Consider the following 27,524-nt stretch of genomic DNA (forward strand, 5'->3'; position numbering starts at 1 on the left):
CACAAGTATTCATCTGTAGGTCAACAGTACATGGAAATAACATAAAGGGAAAAACTGAAGAGGAACTGAAGCTACAACATCATGAAAGAGCAGCGTGCAGGGAAGGAGAGAGACTGTTAATCCTCTTTCACACTGTCTTTATTTTTATTTACAGTGGCTTTCAGAAAGCTATGGGTGACGCCGCAGAGACTACGTCCATGTTTTATACAGTCTACATTGGCACTGATGATCCCCTGCCCCACCCACAAAGTAAAAACAGGTAAAGAAAAAGCAGTGGCGGTGAAGGGCAGTGTTGTCACAGTACACCTGTGTAAGCAGCAGATACAAACCTCACTAGAAAAAGAGACATTTTAAAGGTTTAAATATCATTGTGTCTGGAATTTTCCAAATGTTTAAGATTTTTTTATATAGAAACCAGCATTTGCCGGGTCTAGCTTAGAGTAAAGATTTATCAAAAATTAAACTGAAATTCAACACAGACTCCATAATTACTGTTTTTAATGAGACACATTTTGGCAAATATTTGTGTAGTAAAAATGAAACCTTAAGTGGAAGATCTCCTGCGCTTTTGCGGTATCAGTTTGGCGGTGCCTTCATTCCCAAACTGACATTAACACGCTCCTGTCGATTAATGTGTCCCATTAACAGAATCATGCCGAAGCAACAGGTAGAACAAGTCCTGTGTGACCCCGCCCTGACTGCATTTCAGGGCAGGTGCTGCCACAATGTGATAAAGTTTACAGCACGACAGCAAGGACTAAGGTATGGTGCTCTTTTTACTCGTATAAGTAATTCCTGAAAGACAGATTTGTTTTACTGTATGCAGACTGTAAACCCACATATCATGCATTGTACCACAAGGAAAATCCTTAAGGAAAATTGTATGTATGTGTGCTATGTATGAAAGACAATGTTTTTGAAGGTTGCTGTTTTTTGCACAACTTACAGTCTGCTGTTATACAGAAGAGTAAAAGTGTGAGTTTAAAGAGTTGATATGGACTATAAATCTTAAGGCAGAAATATAAGTCGTTATAAGTGTTCATGCTTTAATTTGAGATTAGATGTTAAACAGGACACTATAAAAATCAGTTCTTGTGTGAAAATGGAGCCACCTAAGCTTTATGGAAAGAATCACAAATGATTCTTGTTACATAAAGCAGGTCAGTGTAGGTGTGAACTGGTTCTTAGAGTGCTTGTGTCACTGGAATAAATGTTCCCCCTGCAGCAGAATGATGTCTTTGGCCGTTAGCTATGGCACTGCTGGTATTATAGTCTGTTATATATCGGCAATGGAAAGTACTTGAGAAATATTGAAAGAGAACAGCACAGGGATTGAAACAAAAATTGCCTGTAGTTATGGATGAATTAAGTAGTTGCTCTATTGCACAGTAGATAAATATATATATGTGTGTCACAGTGGAATAAAAAAGATATATGCATAGTGTAGTATTTAAGGAAAAACGAATGTGTGAGTTATACAGTCATATATAAAGACTGCCTCCATGCTGTCTTGTTATTTATCCTGATTTGTCTGCAGCATTTGTGACCACAAACATGCCCTTATGAATTCAGCTGAACTGACTCAGGACCTTTGGTTTATCACAGAATAAATTCAAGAACCGATAACAGATGACTATACCAGGTGCTAAACAGCTGAAGGAAAACAGAGTGATATCAGTGTGTTTCTACCTTCCTCAGAGTATTCGACAGGTTGAGAAGTGATGTCTTCAGGGCTGGCTGCGCTGTGTCTCCTGCTCCTGCACACCAGAGCTCAGGGCTTTGGGATCCTGCCAGGAGACTCTCTGAATCACCTGGAAATTACCGAGAGAGCCATTTTAAATGTCACTGTGCAGGTGTGCCGTGCTCTGGCCCAAGCTGAGGGGACGGACTTCACTCTTCCTGTAAGAATTCCCTTCAGTTCACTTATTTTCACCTGAAATGTGTACATCTCTTACTAAAGTTTGATCTCCTGTGTGCAGGCGCAGCCTTTCACTGCAGAGGCCGTTGCTGTAGCCTGCGGAGCGCCGAAATCAGCCAAGAGTTTCCGCCAAGCCATTACGTTCATCACACTGAGGAACATACGGGTGGACATCCGTTATGCCCTGAATGCGAGCTTCCACTTTGATGAAGAAATGTTTGTTCAAGGAAGGAACATCATCACTGAGGGAATACTGGCTATCAAAGCGAGCAACAAGCAGGAAAACTTTGAGGCGGCGAGGCAGAAACTGGGAGAGGTTTGTCATCCTCTACAGGTATTTATCTTTGTTTTTAAAAGCATTACTAGCACTGCCTTAAAGGAACTTATCAGATTATTAACCCTCATCTCCTTTTGTCAATGTGAAGGATTTCTACAGTCATAGTAACTGGGTGGAGCTGGGTAAAAAACTCCCAAACTCCAATCTGCTCAGATCAGACACCAGCATTGGTAACATAGCAGGTAAGGAGATGGTGTGATGTGACTGGCTGTGTGGGGAATGATGGGGAATGTAGTGTGGTCGTGGCTGCAGAGAACTAAAACATTGATTTTCACCTCTGCAGATGAGGGCAGGGCGACGTGTCGCAGCTGTGATGGAGACGACTGCAGGAACAACATCTTGGAGGACATCATCGAGGGCGAGGTCCTGACCTCCGGATATTTTGGTGTTGTGCCTTTAGTCTCAACCAAACCAAAAGGTAAATGATTAATTCAACTGACAAAGCCACAGTATTGCAGTATAGTCAGTGATGCAGTCATACAGTTACAGTGCATGCACATGTTCTTGAGATTTCTACTTTGTGGACACATCAACAACTTCTGTTATGTTAACAACATAGCGAGGATGTAAAATGGCCTTAACCATTGCAGTATAATGTGTATAATATGTACTTCTAAGAGTGTATCTTTACTTGACCTGAAACCCATTTGGCATTATGTTATTAATAATAATACAAATATATCTACCTGACTAATCTCTTGTCACTATCAAAACCTTTCTGGTTGTTAAAAGCTGGTTAAACTCGACACAGTGTTTCCTGTGTTTCACTGTTACATTGTCTGCGGGGTCACGTTGTGTTGGACGGTACAGGTTTCAGCTTTAAAGGCGCCTCGAGTTACAGCATGAGGCGGAGCGCAGAATTAGACAAAACAAGCCAAACTCAAGGTCCATTTTTTATTTTAGTTTAGCTAGAAACCGACCACGATGACATCTGTCAAAGGTACAGAACAGTGAACATGGCTTGTGGTGATAATGATGAAGAAATCTGTGTTATATTTATACTGATACAGTCCACTGACTGCTTGGGGGCAGTAAACAAAATCCCTTCAAATTCCTGGGTTTTTCTTTAGCAAAGATTTGGTTTCTGTTCATTCACACTGTCGCATAGAAAACTAATCTCTGCATCATGAGCTGTTCAGTCAAAGCTTTGTTCCCCTCTTCTATTGTTGTGCCCTTATGCCTCTCCTCCTGTTGTGTTTTCTGTCTCAGAGACATTTTCCACCCGCTCCTATTGTGTTGTTATACTAAGTCAGCTGTGTACACTGCTGCCATGTGTCTCTCCAAACAGAAACATCATCATGGCTGTCTGCTTATTTTCTGATGATTCCAGTGAAAACATTCACTAATTGCTGTGCAGCATCTAGAGTGATCTGCACAAATAAAAGCACGTATATAACCGGTGGAACACTAAACACATTAAGAGCAGAGTTGCGTCCTCAAGATCTTTCTCTCGTGTTATTTGTTGAACAGGAAAATGCAGTCACGGAGGAGCAGTTGATCAAACAAGTACCATCGACCCTAAAGGCGGCATCAACAAAGACACTTTGGATGCCAGCCATGGATATCTCCACACTGACGCTGCAAATTTGGCGATAGCTGCGACCAGTGAGCTGCTAGAGGACATTCGAGGGGCTGCTGGTGACAGACCATTCCTACAGTACGAAACCCACTCTGCATGTTTCAGGTATGTGCTATAACGAGGAAGTTTTCCATCTGTTTGTTTGATCCGTCTCTTTCCGTCCCTCAGGATGATGGGAATCTCCAAAGGATCCAGCAAAGCTCTTTGTTTCGTCATCGACACCACCAAAAGCATGAGTGACGACATTGCAACGGTGGCCAACGTCACGTCCATTATCATCAACAGTGAAGTGGGAACAGAGAACGAACCTGCACTTTACATTCTTGTACCTTTCAATGATCCAGGTAGGATCTATAGGATGTGACAAATTTGTCAAATAATCGCTTTGCTTGTGAAAAAACGCTCATCAGAAAACAAGCATCATGTCTGTGCTTGTTTGAAAACTTTGAAATGTTCCCAAAAGAATGTTCCCTCGTGGAGGTGAAGAATAACAACACATTCTCCTTCCTGTCTCCAAATGAATCACAGATTTTGGGCCACTGATAAAGACAACAGACCCAAAAGTCTTCAAGACTGTGATTAATTCACTGTCGGCATCTGGAGGAGGAGATGAGGAGGAACTGAGTCTTTCAGGGCTTCAGGTGCTGTGATGTGTTTGTTTTACTGCTTCAAAATCTGCCTCAAAAAGCTTGCTGATGTGCAAACAACTGTCCTTACCATTCTGTGCTCTCACCCTCGTACAGCTGGCTTTAACCAGTGCTCCTTCAAACTCGGAGATCTTCCTCTTCACGGATGCAGGTGCTAAAGACAAATACCTGAAAAGCACAGTGATAGCACTCATAGAACGGACTCAAACAGTGGTGAGTATCTTACCTACGTGTCAGTATGGGCACATTTATGGTCAGCATAAAGCCATAAAACACATGTTTGACATGTTTCATCGTATTTTTTGTTTTTGTAGTGTTAATTGATGATTCCTGATAGGAAACAGTGCTGGTTTGTATTGTACACATATCTAGCTGGCTCTAGAGACACCTTTGAGTGGGACCAAGACTATTTCAAGGACACACACCCGTTTGTTTCCACTGAACCTGACAAAGATCTGCTTTGGGTTAGGACCATTGTAGAGCTGCAACAATTAGTTGATTAATACATTAGGTGGTCTAGAGTTAATTAATCAGTAATCTATGAATCATTTACAGTATTTTTAAAGACAAAATACTGCAGTTGTTTTGTTCCAGCTTTTTAAATCTGCTTATTCGCTGGTTTCTTTTGCCTTGTATGATTGTAAACTGAATATTTTTGAGTTTTGGACTGTTGGTCGCATAAAACACATTTAAAGATGTCACTTTGGGTTCGGTGAAGGGATGGAGATTTTTCACTATTTTCTGACATTTTATAGACTAGATTTTAATAGAGAGAACAATCAGCACATAACCACAGCCTGAAAATACTGTAATTTTCCTTCTATGCAAGAATTGATATTTTGAACCAATAATGGACATAGTTTCCATTCCCCTTTTATCTGTCCAGGTGAACTTCATGATTTCGATGTTGCCCAGTCGTAGGAGACGGAGGGATGACAGTCAGCAACAACACAGCAGGATAAAGGAATCCGATGCTCAGCTGTACAGAGACCTGGCTCAGGCCTCAGGGGGCCAGGCCATTGAAGTCACCAAGAGTGAGCTCCCCGTGGCCATCAGCATCATAACAGAGTCCTCCAGCTCCTCTCTGGTAAGAACTCAAAGACCTCACTGCCAGCTAGTTTTGTCAATTTGAAGATTTCGGATTTGTCATCTGTTTCATGTAATCTCCAGGTGACCCTTCTGCAGGCAGCCAGGAGTCCCGGAAAAACAGATAGTTTCAGCTTCATCGTTGATGAAACAGTAATAAACCTTACAGTTTACATCACTGGGCGCTCCCTCACTTTCACTCTTACCAGCCCGTCAGGTAACACCGCCTTTCTAATATTTCCTCTTTATGAACACTACACTTGTGGCGTCATGTGTCTTATTTAAGCACCAGTGTGCCTTTACGATAATTTTAAATCATCACAATATGATTGCAGAGCATTGGCAGTCTCTACTGTTCCCTTCTGCAGATTGTTATGGAATTTGCTTGATAGTTTCAGGCAACAAAACAGCATTTATAACAGTTACACGCATGTATGAATTGTATTAATTCGACAGATTTTAAAAGTTGTTGCATTGGTGTGAAGAAAAAAGGCTGCTGGGGAAAAAGCCTCCAGAGTGTTAATTCTAAGACGTATAAGAAAATCTGTTTTTCTACAGGAATCAACAGGGTTAGTAGGAAAGATGGTGTGAGATGATGCAGCTACCAATCACTCATTTAATCATTTTAGAATACAGTTCTATTCTTTTACAAATAATCTGAAAATGTTTTTTATGTTTAGGCATAAATGCAGCACATCTAATTGTCAGTATGTTACATAATATGTTCTTGTGACAGTCTCCAACCAGCCTTCTTATTATTGGCTTTTCTTTGAAGGTGCAACTCAGCAAAGCAACGACACAACCGGATCATTGATCACTGCATCCCAGTCAGTGGGAAACTTCATTACTCTGCGACTAAAAATAGAAGTTGGACAATGGGAAATGAAAATGGTGTCAAATAATTCCTACACGCTGAAGGTCATAGGTGAGAACTACATGTTTTTTTTTTATTTGATCACAGCATGGATATTTGTGTTTGTTAGGGCCATGTTAGTCTTAATATTCCTCACTTTGTGTCCAAAATGAGGTTTTGGTTTAGGGTTAGCTTTCATTGTTCAGTTTAATTTCATAGGGATTTGGAGCCACGTTAGCAGTATGGCTGCTCTCAGTAGGAGGTTGTTGCTTTGCAGCTCAATGATTTATGTCGCTGATTATCAGGCATATCAGCTGGTTCCACATTAAGGTGTAGCAAACATGTTGCATTTCTTTTGTCTACTTTGCATTGTCCTGAAACCTCTCACCAAACGCCTGAAGGAGTTTTCACACTCACCAGCATGTTCAGGTGTCACAGCAGCTATTGTTCTTGCAGAGCAGAGTCTTCTGCTGTGCTTTCCAGCTGTACTTGCCACAGCTTTAATTTCACTTTAAATGATTTCACACACAGCAGAGCGCTGAGCAGCTGGCTGGAGCTCTGAGAGGCTCCTGGTAATGTGCACCATTGTGCAATTGTCCTCACAACTCATCCGGTTTAGCGTGTTATAAGCTGTAATGACGTGTTCGTAACGTGTTAGTCTACTATTTTATGCAATTTTCTTTATTGCTGAAAAAAAGTTATGCTATGTATGATTTGTTCATTCTACCTTTTTTATTTGCAGGTCAGAGTCCTATTGACTTCCTCTTTGACTTTGTGGAGATATCGCAAGGCCCCTTCAAGGGATTTGATGCTCTTGACACACGTCCCAGAGCTGGTAAAGGAAGCTGTTCAGATGTGAATTTGATGATATGCTGATGTAACATAACTTCATCAAGTCTGGCATCATTCTTTTTCTTTAAAGGTGTGAACGGCAGCTTGTTGGTGACTTTAACGGGGACTGACTCCGGCACGGTGACAGAAGTCGCTCTGGTTGAATCTTCGGGGTCAGAGGAGGTAAAAGGTGTTGTGGAGTCACAGGGGGGCGGGAACTTCTTAGTTCAGGTTGACAGGATACCACCAGTGGTGTTCGTGGTGCGGCTGAAGGGGCAGGTTGACGGTGGTACCTCCAAAGCTTCGATAATCTTCCAAAGGCAGTCATCCACCAACTTCAGACCCTCCAATCTGACTATTACTGTGAGTACCATCACTGCGCCACAGAAATCCAAGGCATCAAACAAGAGAAGATGCAGCAGCTAAAAGTTTAAATGTTCATATAACAGAGTAGTTCATAAAGAGCTTCATCAGTACTCTTGTCTGTCTATATTCAGGCTGATTCAAACAGCATCTTGATACCAGGAAAACCATTCACTGTGTCCTTCTCTGTGATGACCGATGGAACAGGGGGAAACTTTACCATCCGAGCCACCAACAACAGAGGTTTTAGCTCAGTATTTCCAACCAGTTTATCCGTGGAAGCTGGAAATAGTACTAATGGTACAGTGACCCTCTCAGCTCCTCTTAACACCCCATCGGGTACTGACGTCACCCTGACAATTGAGGCCGAAGCTCCTGGGGGCAAAGACACAAACTATGTCGTGCTGCGTTTCTCCATCATTAACACGGTAATGCTCCCACTGAAGAACCACATTTATTAATGAAATCCTTTGGTTAATCTTTGTTGTACAGGTGTGTAATTTCCTCAGAAATGAAAAGAACTGTGTAATTCGTCATTAGGTTATGCTACCAATTAAATGACCAGTTGAATACATTCTCAATTTTCCCTAAAATTAGTCATAAATCACATAATTATTTTCAGAAATCGTCTTGGAAACCATTGTGAAATCTTTTAAAAAATTTACAGACCCACAAAATGAAGCGTTAACTTCTGCCTCTACAAATTCCTTTCGGTTTGTTGGTTAATTCACTGATGTTAAATTTACCTTTTCTTCTCCTCACAGGTGACTGACTTCACTCAGCCAGTGTGTCAGCTGCTCAGCCTGCAGTCCAACTGCTCTGCAAACTGCAGCTTGTTTATGTGGGAGCTGTCTGTTCAGGTGAGTGATGGTGTTGAAGGGACGGGCGTCGACCGTGTTAGCCTCAAACTAGGCAACGGGACCATGAACACCAGCCTGGCCGCTGGCAATGAGAACATAACGCTTGTGTCCTACAGCGCGTCCTGCTGTTCCCCTGATATGGAGCTGCTGGTTGTGGATCGGGTGGGTAATGTAGGCACCTGTTTCTACACTCTCCGGGAAAAGCCACCAGCTCCTTTCTCTTTCTCCACCAAAGTCACGCAATCACCCCTTCTTTGCCTGAGCATAACGGTGTTAGGGCTCCTTTTCCTGACAGAACTGGGCATCCAGTGACCTCATGTCGAAGTTGTACATCTTTAAAGCTGCATTAATCTACACATACTTATATACAAACATACATATAAGTACACACATTCAGTAAATATATATCATTGAATTGGCTATGTGAACAGTGAATCCAACTCGAGTTGAATTATTTTCAAATGTAACTTGTCCTGCTGTTTAAATATTTAAATATTTTCCCGTAAATCTGGAACAAAAAGTATTTTTCTTTAAAAAAAACCAAACAACCCCCCCCCCAAAAAAAAAAAACAAAAAAAACCCCAACTTTGCTGGTATGCATAACTGCCAATTTGATGCGTTTGCTCCATTCCCCTCCAGTACAGCAGGTGCCAGTATGTAGAACATTAGCTGTAACATCTCGTGACAAATGTCATCTATGAATAAAACGAGTAGAAAAAGATTGATGAACGTGAGAGGGACGAAGTACCTGCCACACACTGAAAGCATCATATAAAATTGGAGGAGACTTACCTGTACTTCATGAAGAGCAACACCAGTCAAAAAAACATGCCCCTGCAAAATCACCACTGAGGCATAAAGTGTAAGTGATGTGTATAAATCATTCAAGTAATACATAGACTAAGCGCTTAATTTAGCTACCGTTTTGTCTTTTTATTTATATAATGCAGGGATGTTCACAGCATTTCATTTTCAACCAGGTGTCTGTTTCTGACCACCTAATTATAGTCACTTACTTAATGTTGGAACTAGTTAACCCAATCCGTGTTGTTCTGATATTTTAAAATGAGTTGTTACCTAGCTGTGATTTTAGGATTCACTGTGTGTCCCCTGCCCTCAAAGTAAGGGTATGTGGACAGTGTAAGGGCGGTGGGACATCCCAGGAGGAGCACCTGAAAATTTCAGGCTGTCTGAGGGGCAGGTGTGAAAAAATAAGAGAACACCAGCAGCGTGTATTGGGACCTGCCATAACATGCAGGTAGAGAGTTGGGTATGTACTCATAGAACGGGCGTTACGTTCCATAAATACTATTTCACTTGCGATCGCCAGTAAGAAGAGAACAAACAAAATTTCATGCAGACCCTTACGACAACACGGATGCAGAAAGTATAAACTCGGTTTAAGTACACAACTGTTTGCTGATTTATTAACCACATAATCTTTATCAGTGAATGTTGGGGGTGTGTGCCTTTCAGCTTGTTTTGGATTTCATCTGCCCTCTAGTGGCCAAAACTGATTAATGCAGCTTTACACCTCAAACTGATTTTCTGCTTATGAGCATACTGGTTACTATTATGAGGCTTATTACTGCTGTTCTAAAAGTATCTTGTCCTCTGAAACATGGAGCCCTGATACCTTTTCACTCTGCCTTCTGTTCAGTGAATGTATTTCTTTTTGTTTGTGAGCCAACCTAAATCCTAAAACGGAACAGAGAAATCCTCCTGAGGTTTCCACACATGCCTGTGGATCCATGCAGACATGAGATGGTTAAAGACCAGCTGGCCACAGTGTAGGGTGTCCAGCACCTACAGGTGGCAGGTGATCATTTCTCATCAGGAACATAAACTTTAAAACATTGCAACAACAGACGGAAGGGGCAGGCATTTTTAAAAAACACTGTTTTTATTGTTGTCATTGTTGTCTAATGTATAATCCTTTACAGAGCACAAAACGCTTTGCTTTTCACATTTTGCTACAAGTTCAACAAATTTTCCCCCGTTTGCTTTTATCACTATTTACATTCTGAAAAGTATTTAGAGAGACTCATTCAGATAAACCAGTCAGTGATCGTCTGATGCAGAGGGCGAGAAAATACATGTGTTGAGATGTCTTCTTCTGTGGTGAAGTATGTTTGTCACTATGTAGTTTGTAGATGCAGTTTACCAAAAGTCCTTTTCTGGCATTTGATTTTTGCTTCTTTTTGTATACTTGTCCTTGTCTCACAGATTATTATTAAAAAAGAGATAACAGTGTTGACTTTCTTAGACCTTTAACCCAACTTGCACATATCCACCTAACCTACAGCCCCCTCACTCCACTTGTGCACTCTTCTCATTCTTTACAAATCACTGTCAAGTTGGGAATATATTAAAATATGTTTTGCCACAGCATTAAGGTACATTGTGTTAAAACAGGAACGTGGATTATGTAGAATCAACCACAAAACAATTACATTAGTTATGGATGTAATTTGTTTCACAGTTAACCTCCATTTACATCGTCCACATTCATGTTCTCACACAGTCGTACCTTTAAAGGGGCAACAGCGTCTGAGTATTAAGGAGAGAGGTCCTTGTGAATGTAAGGGAAATGTGTTTCTATAATAATAGTGTTTCTGAAATTCAGACCAGTTCTTCAGAAGGTGTTTTCATGCACGTCAGTCAGTGCCATTGGTGTACTGGGAAAGCTTATTCTCCAAGTCACAGATTCTCTTCTCCTGAGACAAAACTGTGGCCTTCAGATTCTGAATCTCCTCCAACAACCTCTCCAGCAACTGAGGCTGGACAGGAGGAGAGCGGAGAGAAGGAAAAAGGGGAAACAGAAGGAGAAAGGGACAAAGACAGTGACAGAAAGGGGAAAATTAAGGGCAAAGGAAAAAGAGGAAAAATAGGTCAAGGACAGTGAGCATCTAGGAAACATAAACCAAAACAAAGAAGGGAGCTTTGGAAAAAAAAAAGTTGTGGGCAGGTACAAATAGGAGAGAGATAAACAGAGAGTTGTTAAGCAGAGACAAAGATGTTTTTAGGAGTTCGTTCAGATTAAAGGCTGCAGTTTAAAGCTAGAGGAGTAACGCCATTCTATATATCAAAAAGGCTCAAATCAAGATGAACATTACGTGAGCATGTAACCACAGCTAACAGAAACATGCCACAGCTTACCGGCAGACTGTTGGTGTCCAGAGTGGACATGCTGCGTCGGGTGGTGGGTCTGGAGTCCAGCACGTTCTTCTTTGCCACTTTGAGCTCCCGGCTCTTAGGCGGCACGTAGCCTTCCCTCATGGACACCAGAATTGGGTCTTCGTCGCGGCCATCCAGCCACTCTTCAGGCTCCATGGCGGGCTCAGGCCCCGCTGTGTCCGGGTAAAGGTCGTCCTGGAAGAGGTCCGACTGTGCAAGAGAGTTGGTAAGATGAAAGATGATGAGTGGTTGCGTTCGCAGGGTTTATTAAAATTTTACATGCAAGAGGATAAATGGAGCAGAGAGGGAAAGAGAACAGAACAAAACATAAAAATTCAGAGGAAAATCAACAACATTTAACGAGCATATTGTGAAGTGGTGATGGGAATAATTTGAAATTCCAGTTGTGGGAGAAGTATTCATCCTTGAGTAAAAGTACAGAAGTATTGTTCATGTTGTAGTTGAACATAAGATAAAAACTTTATTGATCCCACGCCGGAAAAATTTAGTTGTTTTTGGTAGTTTAATGTATAACAATACATCATAATTCATAAACTATTATATGAATCTGATAGAAACTAGCTTCTGTAGTTTACGGGGCAAATGTAGTGTAGTGAAAAGTACTAGTGTTCCTGAATTGAAGCATGAAGTAGCAGAAAACGAAAAAAAACGCTACCGACTAGCTACCTTCCACCACTGTGACAGTGAAAAAGTGTGCAGAGTACGAACAGTGGGTCCACCGGGCTTACTTTTCTGGGTACTGTCATTGTGATGGGCTCACACTTCTTGTCAAGGAGCTTGAATAACCTAAGAGGACAAGTGAAGAAGTGAGACAGAGGAGAGACACCCATCAGTTGCGTTTTTTGCACGTCTGTGTATCAGCTTATGCTTCACATTAGTGAAGTGAAAGTATAAGATGATCCCACGCACTCCGAGATCATCAACGGAGACGCTTGATGGACAGTTCATCAGATATGGACATGAATGCAGAGGGTGCAGTCGTGAAAAGAATTCGCCCCCACAGCAACTCTTACAATGACTGTGAGGGTGACACACGGACATTGTACCTAAAACATGATGGTCAGAACTAAACCATCTGAAGCCAACATCAACATGATGTGTTGCTAAAAGCTGAATTTGCAGCCATCCTAAAGCAGCACCTGTAGCCTCTGCATCTCATCAAACACAGCTGCAAAGCTGTAATTTTGAGTTATTTATTGTGTGATCTGTATCTCACCTGGCGATCTCACACTTGCTGACGTCCACACCTCTCTTGGGCATGAAGCCCATCCCTCTCTGGGGCTCCTTACTGCTGAAGGTGTTGAGGTAGTGGACGTACGGAGGCTCCTCTGTGATCTCAAAGTAACGGATACTGCTGTCCCCCTGCGCACACACAAAAACACACACGTGAAACGTGTCAGAAACAAAGCAAACAAGATTTGAATCAATAGAGCAACGTCTCAGTACCTTTCCACAGAGGTAGACCATGTTTGCATCTGCATCATAGTACGGTAACAACACTCCGTTGCTTGTGTCCAGCTCCAACAGTGCAATAGGCTCCTCAAAGTTTGTCTGTGGAGAGCAAAAAACAATGAAGGAAGCCCACAAGTCATGCTGCACGTGTTTATTTCGGCACCTTCTGATGTGCATGAACAGCACGTGGAATTTGAATTGTTCTGTACCGGGTCCCAGAGTCCGAGCTCTCTCTGGCTCATCCTGGTGAATCCTGTGGTGAAGATGTTTCCGTCTCTGGTGAAGATGGCTCTCATTGGCCGGATCCCCTCATGTGGAGCCAGACGTTCCTGTTGGAGACAGAGAGCCAGGCTAGCTGTTTCCCTCTATTTCCAGTGTCTGTGCTAAGCTAAGCTAACTTTCTGCTGGCTGTAGCTGTATATTTAACGGATGATTGCAATATATAATACTCCTAAAATTTTATTAAAGAGCTCAAATAGTAGTATTGTTGTATTAGAATGAATGACATTGTGTATTCTGAATTATATTTGTGCATTGTATTTATTAGTATTTTCTACTCACTCACCGCAACCACCTCCCTCTTGCGGGGGTCGCAGACACGCAGACGTCGGTCCTTACAGGTGGTGCAAAACAAGCTGCCGTTTCGGTTCCAGCTGATGCTGTAGATGAGGTCCGGGTGGTCGTCCATGGAGATGAGGGGCTCGCCAGTGCCCACGTTCCAGATTATGATCAGGTTATCACTGCCTGGAGGAAGAGCAACAGATGGACCTCTGAACGTGGTGTAAGCAGGGGGAGGCCAGAAACCCTCCTCTCACCGTTGTTACAGAAAGTCAAAAGATGTGTGTGCGTTCTACCCGCAGTGAGGAGTATGTTGCGTGCGGTGGGGTGCCAGGTGACGATGCCGACGCGTTTGGAGTGTCCCTCCAGGACCACGACGGGATCGGAGATGGGGCGGGTCAGTGAGTGATCTGGGATCTGCCACACCTGGAGAGGAGGGACGAAGGAAAGTCAGAGCAGCTCATGTAATGTCAAAAAAGTCTTCTGCCCAGTAATCGACCCTTTAAGACTAAAAGGCAGTTATAATTTAAATCGCATCTTAATTTGATGTCAGCAATGAACAAACAGGAGATGAACGCAACTGTACTTGGACTCTGTATCAAAGTATTTCTTCCTCCCTAACTGCCAACCCACATCTTTCATTTTCCATTCAGCTCAGCACACTGCCACAGATTTATTGTTCAGCTTGGCGACTTTAATTGGTTCATGAATTCACTTGCAGTGACTTTCTGCTGCTTCATAAACAAACGGATGACACCCACCCACTAATTTGCACACCTGTGTGCAACGTCAACAGGCTGCTTACTAATCTTGTCCAACAAGTGGAGAGGGCTGCTGATCAAGCTGTGATCAGTGCTAATTTATAACTATCGATTCAGTGTTTGTGTCAAAAATACAGTAGCACGTTTACATTTTTGACATTCAAACAGATTTCCATTGATCAATCCGTTCACATCAACAGTTTTTTGGGTCACTGGAGCGTGAATTTAATTAAAAGTTAAGTTAAAATTTGCACAAAAGCTTTGACTAACCACAAAGATACCAAATGTTGTAATTAGTTTTACATTTAATCTATATGTTTAATTGTTTATTATTATATTTTGGGTCAAAATGCTGTTTCAAAGCATTTCCTCTTCTGTGAGGAACACTTTTCTGTTGTAGATATTTTATTTTGATATATTATGTCTGCAATATGTTTCGTCTAATTAACACATATAAAGTCTAAGAGAATTTAAAAAGACACCATTTCTATGTACTTGCAGGGTGCAAATTGCTCTTCTGGTTGTTTAAACAATAGTGAGGACATCAGTGTCCTCAGAGGTGGCTACGACCCACACAGAGGGCTCGCACAGTACTTTCATATAAAACCTACATTTTAAAAGCATACTGACATGTCATGACATGAACATGTGACCCGAACTGGTCTTACTCTGTCGCGCTTTTATGAATTCCTCATGTGATACTCAGGATGCTGCCACAAAAACATGCACAACAAAACTAACCCGGGCTTCTCATTAGTGTCAGGTTGCTGAAATGTGGCCTTTTCAGTTGCACCACACAATAGGTGATCCACATATGCTCGAGAGCACAGCTCTGTACAGCCATGCACGCGCACGCACACACACACACGGTAATGAGCCTTTTTAGATGACACAATGATCCGTTTCTGTGAACTGAAGAGAATGACATCACGGTTATGGCCTCTATGCTCCACAGCAGCAACCAAAACTGGACAGCTGCGACTGTCCGTCTGTGCGCGGGACATAAACAAAGCATACGTGCACATGCACACACAAAAGCCAACACACAGCGCTCAGGCAGCATCCCGGCAGCTGTCGCCTGCAGAGAAGCAGCGATTCAATCACTCGATCGCGCAAAGATTCCTGCGACGGCGTTGTGAACAAGTGTGGGCACATGTGACAACTGTGCTGCAGCACAGATACGTGCTGAGTCAACAGACGTGTTGTCATCATGCAAACGAAAAAATGTCATCGTTGACACATGCTGACACACATACTGCACATTTTTGCTCAGACACACACACAAAGCTGTGTAAAGTGTAATTATGCCTGTTTGTTAAGCTGTAAAGAGTTGACATTTCCTGATGTGTATTGATCACAGTCACTTGAAATAAGATTTTAATGCTGAGTAACAGAGTAACTAATGAGAAGCTAAAATGCTATCATGAAATATTACTATTGCGAAAGAAGCAAAGGTGTCAAGATTAGAGCATAAATCAATTAGTCTCTCAACAGGCAAAATAATCAGCAACTATTTTGACAATCAATTAATCACCTGAGTCATTTTTTAAGCAAAAGGGCTGCAAATGTGCTTGTTCCCATTCTTCAAATGTGAGTATTTTCTTTATGACATATAGGTGGACAGCTGAATATCTGACAAGACATTTGAAGGCGTCACTTCGGCCTCTGGGAAACTTGAAATTGAAATTTTATAGACCAAACAACTACCTGATGAATAAATTAAATAATGTGCAGATTGAAAGATGAGGAAGCCCTACTCTAGATCAGCACAGTTATGTGACACGTGTCGTTATTTGTGTCAGTGGAGCAGCTCATCACTCCATTACATCCCAGACACTAAACCTGGTTCTCTCTTCCTGCTACTTGTCACGGACATTTTCTACTGACAGTTTCTCTAATAGCATCATTTACAGTTAAGCACTATGTAGTAAAATTAACAGTTTATAATGTTTAGAATGGAAGGCTGTGAGAAAATATTGTATTAAAGGTGGGAACTGAAGGGGGTTTATAACTTCTGAATGCTGTAGGGGGATTTTACAATCCATTAATATGTCAATAGCTTCACAAATTATAGAATACATTATGTGCATGAATTATAATACATAGTTACAATATACTCATGTCCTGCAGTCCAGGCCTCACAATGATCCCTGCTGCCTGAACTCAGTCATGAGCTTCCGGGTCACAGATACCTGCAGTGTATCACAACCAGGTTTGAAAGAACTGAAAAAGAACTGAAAGAGCTTCTGTTGTCTGTCTTCAGTCCAACAGCGACCATGTTACATGCTTCAGGTAAAACGACTACATTGTGTTGTGATTAGGTTTTGTCCAGGTAACAGACAGCGGACTATTTCCTCTAGGTGTGAGGTGATTGAACATAATCACCACAGGCTGATGGTGATTATATAAAGTGTTCACCACAGCCTGTGCATACATATGCTGCACGCTAAGCCTGCAGGATCCGCTGTGATGCGTTCAGGTCCGATGAAAGGATGCTGAATGCATATAAAAATACTTAATGTGAGCACATCTAAGTGTCACTGAACAGAGACAAGACCATCTGGAGAAGACGTCATACTGTAAAAATCCTCCCCACACACAGACAATTGTTACTGCTTTTGTCCTCTGCATGACTTTTTATACATATACACACTCACACACATAAACAGGGACGGGTTGGAGCAGCAGGATTAGCAGCTGCGTTACAATGACGCGGTTGGTTGCAGACAGACAACAGATTCTGACCAACTTGTCAAGGACAAAATATGGCAGGCAGGCTGATGAAGAGATAGAGATGAGGTGGAACAGGTGGGTGGACAGTCAGACAGGTAGACACACTGATGCCAAGACTGATTCACTTCACTCTTTTAACAGGCAGCAGAACTCAGCAACCTCCATGACTGTTAATCTGAGTCACCGAACAACAAACTCCTCCACATGCATTTGCAATGTCTCTCTCCCACTCAGAACTTTTTTCTGCAGACACACACACACACACACACACACACACACACACACACACACACACACACACATTACCATCGCAGTGCAGTCCTCCGAGCAGCTGGCCAGGATGTTGTCATCATGAGGGCACCAGTCGATATCGAGGACAGGTCCAGAGTGGCCGATCACCAGCGGATAGTTCTTGTCCACACGACCTGTCTGTAACACACACCAGCAGCGACACGCAGGACCGAGTTAGGACGTACAAAAGGAAGTCGTAAGTGTTGATTTGCAGGTCAAAAACCACCAAGAAATGTGCATTAAAACCAGGCTTAAAGTGAAGGACTGTTTCAACAGCATTTCAGTGACTTTATTTCAATGTGAAACAGGTCCAAACATCAGTTCAATCTCAATTTAAGGACCAATTAGCAGCTGTTTCCAATTTGCATATGACTCCAAGTCCAAATGACCTTGTGGTACAACACGTTTTCTCAACAACTTTTCCAAATCCTTAAAGGGGCAGTTCACCCCAAAATCAAACACATTTTTCACTCTTACCTGTGGGGCTGTTTATCCATCTGTTGTTTTGTTGTGTGTCACAGAGTTCTGGAGATATCGGCTGTAGAGATGTCTGCCTTCTCTCCAGGAAAATGGAAATACACGACACTTGTGTTGCTCAACGTCCAGAAGTCATGACTTACTCAAGTTAACCCACAGACCTTGTTGTAAGCAGCTTTCATGTCGGGACTATTTTCTTTCTACTGAGCTACACCCACCAATCATCCCTGGTAGTTCAGGAGAGAGAAAATAGTTCCTATATAAAACTGCTCACAATGAGGTCTAAGGATTATTTTGAGTAACTGGATCATGATTTCTTGAAGGAGACATTGCTGTTGAGTTTTTCAAATGTACTTTTTTTGCCGCTTTGAGCAACACAAGCCGAGCACCATATAGTTCTACTATATTGTAGAGAAGGCAGACATCTCTACAGCCGATATCTCCAGAACTCGGCACCTCACACCAACACAATCTAAATGGGTGAGCAGCACCACAAGAGGAAAAGGACTAGGTTCTTGATTTTGGGGTGAACTGTCCCTTTAAAGTGGCAAGAAAACAGCCACAGTGCCTTAACAACTGGGCAAACCCCATGTGCTGATGATCATAATGTGCAAACTCAAATCATCACATCACTTCTTTTTTTCCCCATGTTTTCCTGTTCCTGTCATGTGAACATGTGTATCAACTTTTCAGATGTCACTCCCTCCACACATACACACACACACAACACACACCCCAAGAGAGGTGTATTTATAGCTGAGCGACGAGGCGTTGAAAGGGGAGTTTTTCTTGTGGCCTGTTGGGGACACAGAGGGGGGAGATGGAGGATGGAGGGCACGTTGGTGTGTATTAATAGCATGTCTGTTCACCATGACTCCAGTACACAATCACATCCATTTTCCCATGTCACCAGAAAACTTCTTGCGCTTGGTCGCTAACTACCATCGCTGACATGCTGATGAATCTCAGCTGTGATGGCCTCGTCGCACCCATGAAATTTCCAAATTATTCATCTCAAAACGTGAAAATTTTAAATTTGAAGTCCAATTATAACACTACAGGCTCCAAAAACCAATATTTTTTCATATTTTTCAAAAACTCTCTTCTGGCTGAAGTCAATTAACTTCTCAGTTTTCAAACAGAACTGTTAGCAGCTCCGCTCAAATGAAACCTGCTGAGTGGAGGTCACAGGTCAGCTTAATTGCTGCAGACTTGGCTGATACAGCAGCAGCAGTAGTTATTTCAGAGTTACACCAGGAGCTGAAGCTAACTGGACGGACTGTGACACCGTCCACAAAAATGAATCGTTTTACGCATACCGATCTGTACAGAGTTTTTATCATATCAAACCAAAACTCACAGCAGTTTAGCTATGACACCCCTTAAAATGCATAAAATACAGTACAGACAATCTATTTTACTTGCATATGAACACTGGACCGACACACACAAGTTCAGTTTTGTCTCTGTGATGTCCATCGTTTATTTTAAGGCCATGTTGTTATCATCACGAGGCCCCGTGCCACGCTGAGCATCGCAGCTTTAACCGTCTGATCTGTCTCGCCCTGTTGCTTTTCCTGTCGCTGTATTTCTGTTTTAGCAATTATGGTGTCCTTCCTAAGGCTTCCCGAACGTGACAGCGACAAGCGAATATTATATCCTCTGCTATCAGGAGGAAATCATGCTAAATAACTACTTTCAGCAGCCTTAAAACTGTACGAGCTGTTTAACCATCACACTGCCGATACCATGACTTGCCATTATTCAGCTTTGAAAAGCATCTTGTTTTTTGAATTACAACCCTGATTCCAAAGAAGCTGGGACGCTGTGGAAAATGTAGATAAAAACAGGATGCATTCATTTCAAATCGGACTGTGTTTTCCAACAACAGTTTTATGAAATCTTCTCGAGCCCCTGTAGTAATCTCCTTTATACAATCATGTGTCCACAAAGCGGTGAACCTCGCTCCATCCTCGCTTGTGAACGACTGAGCCTTTCCAGGATGCCCCTTTCATACCCAATCATGACACTGTCACCTGTTACCAATCCACCTGTTTACCTATGGAATGATCCAAACAGGTGTTTTTGGAGCGTTCCACAACTTCCCAGTCTTTTGTTGCTCCTGTCACAACTTGTTTGAAACATGTTGCTGACATCAATGAATCTGATGTGGTCAAACATTAAATATTATTATTGTCTTTGCACTGTTTTCAATTGAGTATATGTCAGAAAGGATTAGCAAGTTATCACATTCAGCTTTATTTTTGTTTTACACAGCGTCCCAACTTTTTTCATCAAATTGAGACGAGCCTCCAAACAGAAGAGATCTGAAGCCTCCTCAATATGGAGAAATTAACTTTACATTTACTTTTACACAGAGGTACACAGATCTGAGTTCAGTATTCACCATGGCACTGCCTTGTGTGACCTTGATGAGCTGAACAATAAGTCAGATCATGAACACAAAAGCTTACAGGCTGTCCCTTTAGAAGAAACTAAGATAATAATCTTAACTTCTCCTTCTTTTCTTCCTTTTTCCAGATTAAGTTCTTCTCTTATTTCCTCCTTGTTTCCTCTAACTCTTATTATACAACAAATACATCCTGCTGCAGTTCCTGCTGATTGCACGAAGGATGGGCGACGTGAGAGGCTGATTGAGTAGACCACTGTTTTCTTTCAACATACCAACAAACACGTGGTAAAAAACACTGTACGCACAAAAATACCTTCCAGACAGGAAGGAACAGCTTGTAGATGATCTTTATCAGCAATGTGCCAGCAGTGAATCTATAGTCATGCGAATGGATATAATAAGCTGTACATAGTTGATGCTTGAGCTAAATGCTAATGTCAGCAAGCCAACATGCTGATGGTTCGAATTTTTAGTGTTCACCATCTTAGTTTAGCGTGTTAACATGCTAATATTTGCTAATTAGCGCTAAACAGAGAGTACAGCTGAGGATGGGAATGTTATTAGTTTTGCAGATATCTGATAAAAAAAAGCATTGACGAAAAAGCATCTGAAACGAAATGACACCTTGACACCTTGACACCTTGACGTGAAATTCAGTGATTATAACTCAAAGGGACACAAACGTCTGGACAAGATTTAATTGCAATCCATCCAATAATTGTGGAGACATTTCACTCAAAATTACAAATGTCAACCTCATGGTGGCGCAAGGATATTGAAATCAAGGGATCGCCAGAGAGTCATCCTCTGTGGACCATGAATATCTATACAAAATCTAATGACAGTCCAGCCATCATTAGCTGATTTATTTCGGTGGTGGACAGGCTGACTTGTCGCCCCTGGAGCAATATGTGGCTGAAAAAACACAGCTTAATTCTTTCGCAGTTTCATTTCTAGTCGTATCCATGTTCACTCTGCAGCAGAATAAGTTCAGAAGTGTCCTAATTCGATGATGTCCTCATCTAAGGTGAGGCATATTTCATGTTGAATGTAATTCATTGACCCACCTTCCTTGTCTATTGACCACATGGACTAATCACTCAAGATTTACAGTAAAGAAAAAAGGGATAATCAGTGTTTGGTCTCATCATCGGTGGCAGATTGACACTGAACTCATGGACGCTCTGTTGTGTTTCCACCTTCTGCAGCCCACAACTGTTTCCCCTTGTTGACCTCACTGACCTTAGAGAGGGGCAGCACCAGGAACGCCCCTCCTCCGCTGGATTCGACGATGACCGCCAGGAACTTTGGGTTGACGGCGCAGAAGGAGCTGTCCCACGTCACCTTGGAAACGCGAATGTCATCGTAGCCCTGCTCAGCCTTCACCGTCTGGCCGAAGACATGGCGAAACTTGCTCTGCCGCACGATGCTGCGACTCATGGCTGAGGTGAGCAGAGGAAGGTAGGAGGGAGTGAAGGCGAAGAGACGGGACAGGATGAACGGACAGTGATGGGGAGGTAAGAAAACAGAGGGGAGGAGGGGATGGAAAAAATGTTAGAAACAAAGAGATCTGAAGAAAGGAAAGGGATGAGAGGTGGTAAAAAGTTGGGAAAAAGATGAGTCAAAAAGAAGAAAAAAAGACTAATTTCCCTCGGAAAATGGTGATCTAGCAATAGAGTTTGAGCAGATCTCGTCCCTACACCGAAGAAGAAAAAGCAACGAAACAAACACACACTCTGCAATCTGTAGCTGCTTTATATGCTTTATATCTCCTCCTACAACATACAGTCTGTTATTGTCACTGAGGCAGGTTGTTGAAAAGTGTTTGTCTTCAAGGTTGAAGATGACTCAGTAATGTAATGGTGGTCTGAATTATTTCTTCACTCAAGAGGAGGCAGATGACAGATGGAAGCCCACAGTCCATCCATACTGTATATACACACACACACATCAGCACATTTTAAATGCCTTTTGTTCTCAGTGAGCTCCTTACTGCGAGCGATGGGAGCCTACATAAACACACTATGTTCTTTAATTTAGGTGATTCCTGTTTTTTTTTTTTTTTGCTCTCCTAGCTGGTTTGAAGAGGGCGGGCCTTGGTTAACAAGCCTGCAGGCACCAATCAGAATTTGGCAACGACTGAATCTGAATCTGATGACAGTCGATGGGTTGTTACTGTCGCCGTCAATCAAATTGGATCAAACAACACATACAGATAGCTTGTGAGTGTTAAACTCTTACAAAAATAGTACCTACAGATGTATTTTTAACTTTAATGTTGCTTATTTAGTTGTGACCAATGTAAAGAAATACTTTGAGTTGGGCCACGTTTTCATGGGCTTTAAATAACTGCTTTTTTTCTGATTAATGGACTCTGTAATGTGTTTTTTAGCTGTTTGTTGACTGACAACTTGCCGTCCTGTGGCTGTCCCAGGCACCAGGCCAGAAGGACTGTAATCCTCTGAAACACAGGAGATATTCTATAACAGTGTCTGCCATCAGTGCAGATATTAATAGTTGATTGTCCCACCAAACACTATGTGACGGCCAAACATCAAAGACAAACACTAAGACGCAGAGAGCAGATAAAAGGCCAGGAAAGAACTTAATATATGACAGATACAATGCCAGCGTAGTTACATCACAGCCATGTGATAGAACCCCTCTGAGAATATGTAGTTTAAAACTTATCTAACATGCACTCTCTGCTGGCGCTGGCTTACATAAGGCTAAAACTAAAAACCCAAATGTAGAAGTAGGCCTGCCTCAGCCCCTGGAGACATCTGATGAAAGCAGCAGAGTTCTTCCTCTTGTTTAGTGTCATAAACTCAAGCTGTCTGGCTCTTCAGGATTGAAATAAAAGCAGTAAAAAGCAAAAGAGGCCAGGGTCCAGTTCTTTTACTGTGGAGATCTGTTCTGAAGAAATGGACCCAGATCCTGCTGTCATCACAGCTTTAACTGATGCCTGGATTTCGCACCAGAATATCTACATTTTGCCCCAAAGTGAACCTACAGACTGTGGGACGGCATGCACGACTCAGCCGGGCCGATGGGAGGACAGGAGCTCCCACGTCTCTCTCCTAGAAGCTCTGTTATCAGGAGATTTACATTCCAGCGGCCACTTCAGGCCGGCCAGCTGTGGGGCATTTCAGGGCAAACGCAATCTCACACATACTACACACATGTTCTTTTTATTGCTAATGTGTCAGAGACTTGTTGACAGCGATAATATCTTTATTATGTGATGTTTTTTCCACCAAGCTGTCAAGATAATATAAAAAAAAAAATGAAATAAAAGAAAAATGTTCAGCATGTGAGAGAAAAAAAATATTAGCCTGATCTTCAGATTTGCACATGAACATGCCTTAATTATGGTTTGGTAAGAGAGGGGCTTGAAAAACAGAAAAATCTAACATGAGAGATAAAATAAATAGGAATGCTTCCTGACTGAAATGAGATAAGGCAGATTTTAGCAGACAACAATCTGAGAAGTGTTGGGACACCGGTGGCAGAAATGTGTGATGTGATCTCCTTTGATTCAACCTCAGGTTAATGAGACGGCCCTCCTCTGTCGCGCATGGCACGGCTCTGGAGAGCCGAGACAGAGCGAAAGAATGACACTGCCACTTTCCTAATATAGACATGACAAACTGCACTGTCCCACCCGGGCTGCTCCCCCCACCCGCCAGCCTGCTCCTAAATAGTCCCACAACGAAGGCACCGCACACCGAGGCGCTATATCGCTAATGAACGGACCGTACATTTAAAGAGCCGAATGCGCACGGCCCACACAAACACGCATGAGGTGTGAGGAAGGGAGGGAAGGAGGAGCAGGGAAGGGGGGGTAAGTAATGTACAACGTGCTCCTTAAAGTAGCCCACAGCTGCCATGCACGACTCCAGATCTGCTCCGTCCACAGGGGGGGGGGGGGGTAAAAGTGCACAGTCACAAAGCAGCGGCTGTTGTCTGTTCTTTAGGGTTTCCAAAAGGTGCGGACGCGCGCGCTCCTCTCCGGCAGTGCGGTAAAGAAGCTGACGCACCTCTCACCCCACTGCAGCACCGACACACATATTAGGAAAGACGGTCCACAAGACAGCTCACCTCAGGTTTTGGGGAGACCCCTCTTCCCTGGACAACTCTCACGGTTCCTGCTGTTCAGCCTTCTCCTCCTCCTCCTGCTGCTGCTGCTGCTCTTATTCCTACAAATTATATTCCCTGCGATCCGGTTTCCTGGAGTCGGTGCGGACTTGCTGAGGAGACGCACTGGACAACTGCGTGACGCTCCTCGGCAGGGAAAGAGAGAGGGCAGAGTACCGGGACAGAGAGGAGGGTGTGGGTGGGTGGGTGGGTGTAGGGTAGGGTGGGTGCCGTCTATTTTGGAACAGGCTCTGTCAGTACAGGGAACGTGACGCGCGCCGGGTATAGAAGGCCAGCGCTTCCCCGGGGGTCACTGTCACAGCTGGTGGATTCTGAGTTGTGACCTAAAGGAAACCAAATGAACGCACAGAGGTACCTGATGCTGCCTTCAAGTGCTTCAAGTTTGCTTGCAGGTGTCAATGCTGCAACAGTGGTTTTTGTATGTGGCCACAAGGTGATGACCAGAGCTTAAAAAAAAAAAAAAAAACTTACAGTAAAATGCTGAAGTGACCCGCAGATGGAGTAAGCCAGCTGGTTTGCAGCGAGCAGGATGGAAATAAAAATGCGCACACAAGTCTAAATCCAAACTGTTGAATTACCCGTTTGTAAGATCAAGGTTTACCTTTTTTAACAACTGTTAAAATAAGAAAAGCTTTATTTAAAACTCTTGACACAGTTTCTGGAACAACATGCAGCTCAGCACATTAGTTATGTAACCAAAACACCTCAAACACATCTCAGGATCAGCTCTTGAACCAGAATACTGACAGCTGCATCCCAACAAGAAAACTTCATGAACAACCAGGAGCCTTACACCACTACTGTCTTTGAAGGGGAGTTTATTTCCTACTTTTTATATATAAATTTATTTGTTCATTGCACGAACAACAACAACAAAGACATCCAGCCTTCATGGTATCCAGTAGAGGTATTTGATCATGTGGCTGATGGGCAACAATTCCTCCATGGAGTTCTATGTTTTTTTTATGGGTGTAAATGTAGAAGAATGTAGCAAAAAAAAAAAAAAAAAGAATGCACATGTGCATAGTACACAGAGTTTTGGCTGCTGTTGTTGAGTTTGAGTGAATTCATTTTGGAAGCATACTCAGATCATTTACGTAAGTAAAAGTAGCAAGACCTCTAAAAAAAAATTCCACTACAAGAACAAGCTATGCATCCAAAACTTTACTTAAGTAAAAGTATTATCAGCAAAATGTACTTTAAGTATCAAAATAAGAGACCTCATGCAGTAAAATGGTCCCTGTCAGTGTTTTATTATTATATCTGATGTTTCTGGATTAACACATATGATGCATTTTACTGCTGTAGATGTTTAAGGCTGACCTAATTTTAGCTACTTTATATACTGGTCTGTACTTTAATCCACAGCAACACATCTATCATACAAGGTATCTTTGTAGCGTCGCTGTCCTGTGAGAACCATGTATCTCTAAAAGGTAAACTTTTCATGACAAACAGTTCTGTTTTCCACTTCGTGACAATGCAAGAGGCCTTTTAAACAGTTTATTTATCTTAAGAAGAAGGAGAATTTTCTCAACCTATTAAGGAACACTAAATCCTCAAATTTGTCACACACATTCACATTCAAATTACCAGATATGGAGATACATGGTTTTAAGTAAACTGTAACTAAAGCTGTGAAGACAAATGTTGTGGAATAAAATGTTTAGTATTTGCCTCTGGGATGGAGAGGAGTAGAAGTAAAAATGGAAATACCGATGAAGTACAAGTATTCTACTTGAGTAGATGTTACATTCCACCACTGAAAACCTGTACTGACAGGTAGCCAATCAGTAGAGAAGAAGATGAAGGTCTTTGACCTGAGGAAATGATCAACACTATACTGAACTGTACACTTCCATATCACTGAACATCTTTGCATTATTTGTACTAGTTCCTGCATAATGACACACTCGACATACCTAGATACCTGAGGGGCGTGCCGACCAGGAGCCACGCTGTGCTCCCATATTGCTGTCAGTCAAGAAAGAAGCTCCACACTGCACCATCGCACTCAAAACATAAGAGCTTTATAAAATCCCTCAGACGTGCATCCTGTTGCTGGGACTGGTGTAAGGAGCAAAGAGAGCAGAAAATCAGAGGAATGACCTTGCAGCATGATTTCTGAGCTCTCTGGGGTGGTGATCTGAAGACACTGATGACATAAGTTGCTGTTTCTGACTCAACAGCAGTGATAGCAATAAATCAGGCAGACTACCAAAATACCAACATGTCAGCATCACTTTTCTTTCTCCAAGAACAGTCTCGGATGTTTATACTGGTGCATTATGAGAGAATACAACAGCAGTTATTCTGCACTGATTGTAAGATATGTGATGTTGCTGTTTTAGAAGATTGGAATTAATTTATAAACATACATGACAGGTACATATCACATGGCAAACCCTACTGTATATATCAATTCTTATTCTTCCTTATTAATTAATGCAAACTATATTCAGTGAAGCCACTTTCTATTACAGACACAGTTGCAGTCCTCAGCATATGTGCACTGAAGACTTCCAAGTGTCCACATCACACTTGTGTAAGATCAATTCTGGACCAGGATTGGCTTCCAAACTAGTTGTGATGTGAGACATCATGCCCGCCCCTTGAAATTGGATTTTTCCACTGAGCACAAACTTCCCACTTTCAGCAGATGAATGTGAAAACTGCCTTCTAGTGTCAAAACTCATGTGCATCATTCTGCACAGTGAAGCTCAAACATTCAACGGCAGGAACAAGAAGAAAAACATATTTCTGAGTGGAGGGAACTTTAAGCACAATAAGGAACAAAAAATACTCACCTCATTCGAAAATGATGTAGGATGTGAGCAAAATTAACCATAGACATAAAGAAGCATTTACATGTTTACTGACTGCTCTTCTGACAGAGCTACATGTGAAATGATTAGTGTATCAACTAAAAATTGACCATTTTGATAACTGATCATTCCAATTAGTCACTAAACAATAAATAATTGTAAACGTATGATCCCATGTGTATAA

The 27,524-nt window shown here is 42.2% G+C and overlaps 2 protein-coding genes across 2 annotated transcripts; one reads left to right on the forward strand and one right to left on the reverse strand.

Annotated features, from left to right (window-relative positions):
- The first annotated feature begins 657 nt into the window (after window positions 1–657).
- On the forward strand, window positions 658–10,727 carry LOC121617846 (von Willebrand factor A domain-containing protein 7-like). The gene is made up of 16 exons (XM_041953088.1): window positions 658–762; window positions 1,699–1,901; window positions 1,980–2,252; window positions 2,344–2,437; window positions 2,539–2,673; window positions 3,726–3,912; window positions 4,003–4,178; window positions 4,363–4,475; window positions 4,578–4,694; window positions 5,368–5,568; window positions 5,652–5,784; window positions 6,343–6,492; window positions 7,163–7,255; window positions 7,343–7,614; window positions 7,749–8,042; window positions 8,379–10,727. The coding sequence occupies exons 2-16, from the start codon at window positions 1,722–1,724 to the stop codon at window positions 8,784–8,786; spliced, it is 2,826 nt and encodes a 941-aa protein (XP_041809022.1). The 5' UTR covers window positions 658–762; window positions 1,699–1,721; the 3' UTR covers window positions 8,787–10,727.
- On the reverse strand, window positions 10,234–24,637 carry coro6 (coronin 6). The gene is made up of 11 exons (XM_041953089.1): window positions 24,459–24,637; window positions 21,600–21,799; window positions 17,483–17,605; window positions 13,979–14,108; window positions 13,690–13,868; window positions 13,334–13,453; window positions 13,119–13,223; window positions 12,889–13,034; window positions 12,401–12,458; window positions 11,634–11,861; window positions 10,234–11,254 (listed from the first exon to the last, which is right to left on the reverse strand). Exons 2-11 carry the CDS (start codon window positions 21,795–21,797, stop codon window positions 11,132–11,134), a joined length of 1,410 nt encoding a protein of 469 aa, XP_041809023.1. The 5' UTR covers window positions 21,798–21,799; window positions 24,459–24,637; the 3' UTR covers window positions 10,234–11,131.
- Window positions 24,638–27,524: the final 2,887 nt, after the last annotated feature.

Source organism: Chelmon rostratus, chromosome 14, assembly GCF_017976325.1.
Source record: "Chelmon rostratus isolate fCheRos1 chromosome 14, fCheRos1.pri, whole genome shotgun sequence".
Lineage (NCBI taxonomy): Eukaryota > Metazoa > Chordata > Actinopteri > Chaetodontiformes > Chaetodontidae > Chelmon > Chelmon rostratus.

What these genes read in the sequence shown, in the direction of transcription:
- coro6 (XM_041953089.1), bottom strand. Translation starts at nt 21,797, where the DNA reads ATGAGTCGCAGCATCGTGCGGCAGAGCAAGTTTCGCCATGTCTTCGGC. An exon ending in TGGTGCTGCCCCTCTCTAAG is followed by an intron (nt 17,606 to 21,599) that starts GTCAGTGAGGTC and finishes TGTGTGTTACAG; the next exon opens with ACAGGTCGTGTGGACAAGAA. An exon ending in TGGACACCAACAGTCTGCCG is followed by an intron (nt 11,255 to 11,633) that starts GTAAGCTGTGGC and finishes CCTCCTGTCCAG; the next exon opens with CCTCAGTTGCTGGAGAGGTT.
- LOC121617846 (XM_041953088.1), top strand. Translation starts at nt 1,722, where the DNA reads ATGTCTTCAGGGCTGGCTGCGCTGTGTCTCCTGCTCCTGCACACCAGA. An exon ending in AGTCCTCCAGCTCCTCTCTG is followed by an intron (nt 5,569 to 5,651) that starts GTAAGAACTCAA and finishes TGTAATCTCCAG; the next exon opens with GTGACCCTTCTGCAGGCAGC. An exon ending in CCTCCAATCTGACTATTACT is followed by an intron (nt 7,615 to 7,748) that starts GTGAGTACCATC and finishes GTCTATATTCAG; the next exon opens with GCTGATTCAAACAGCATCTT.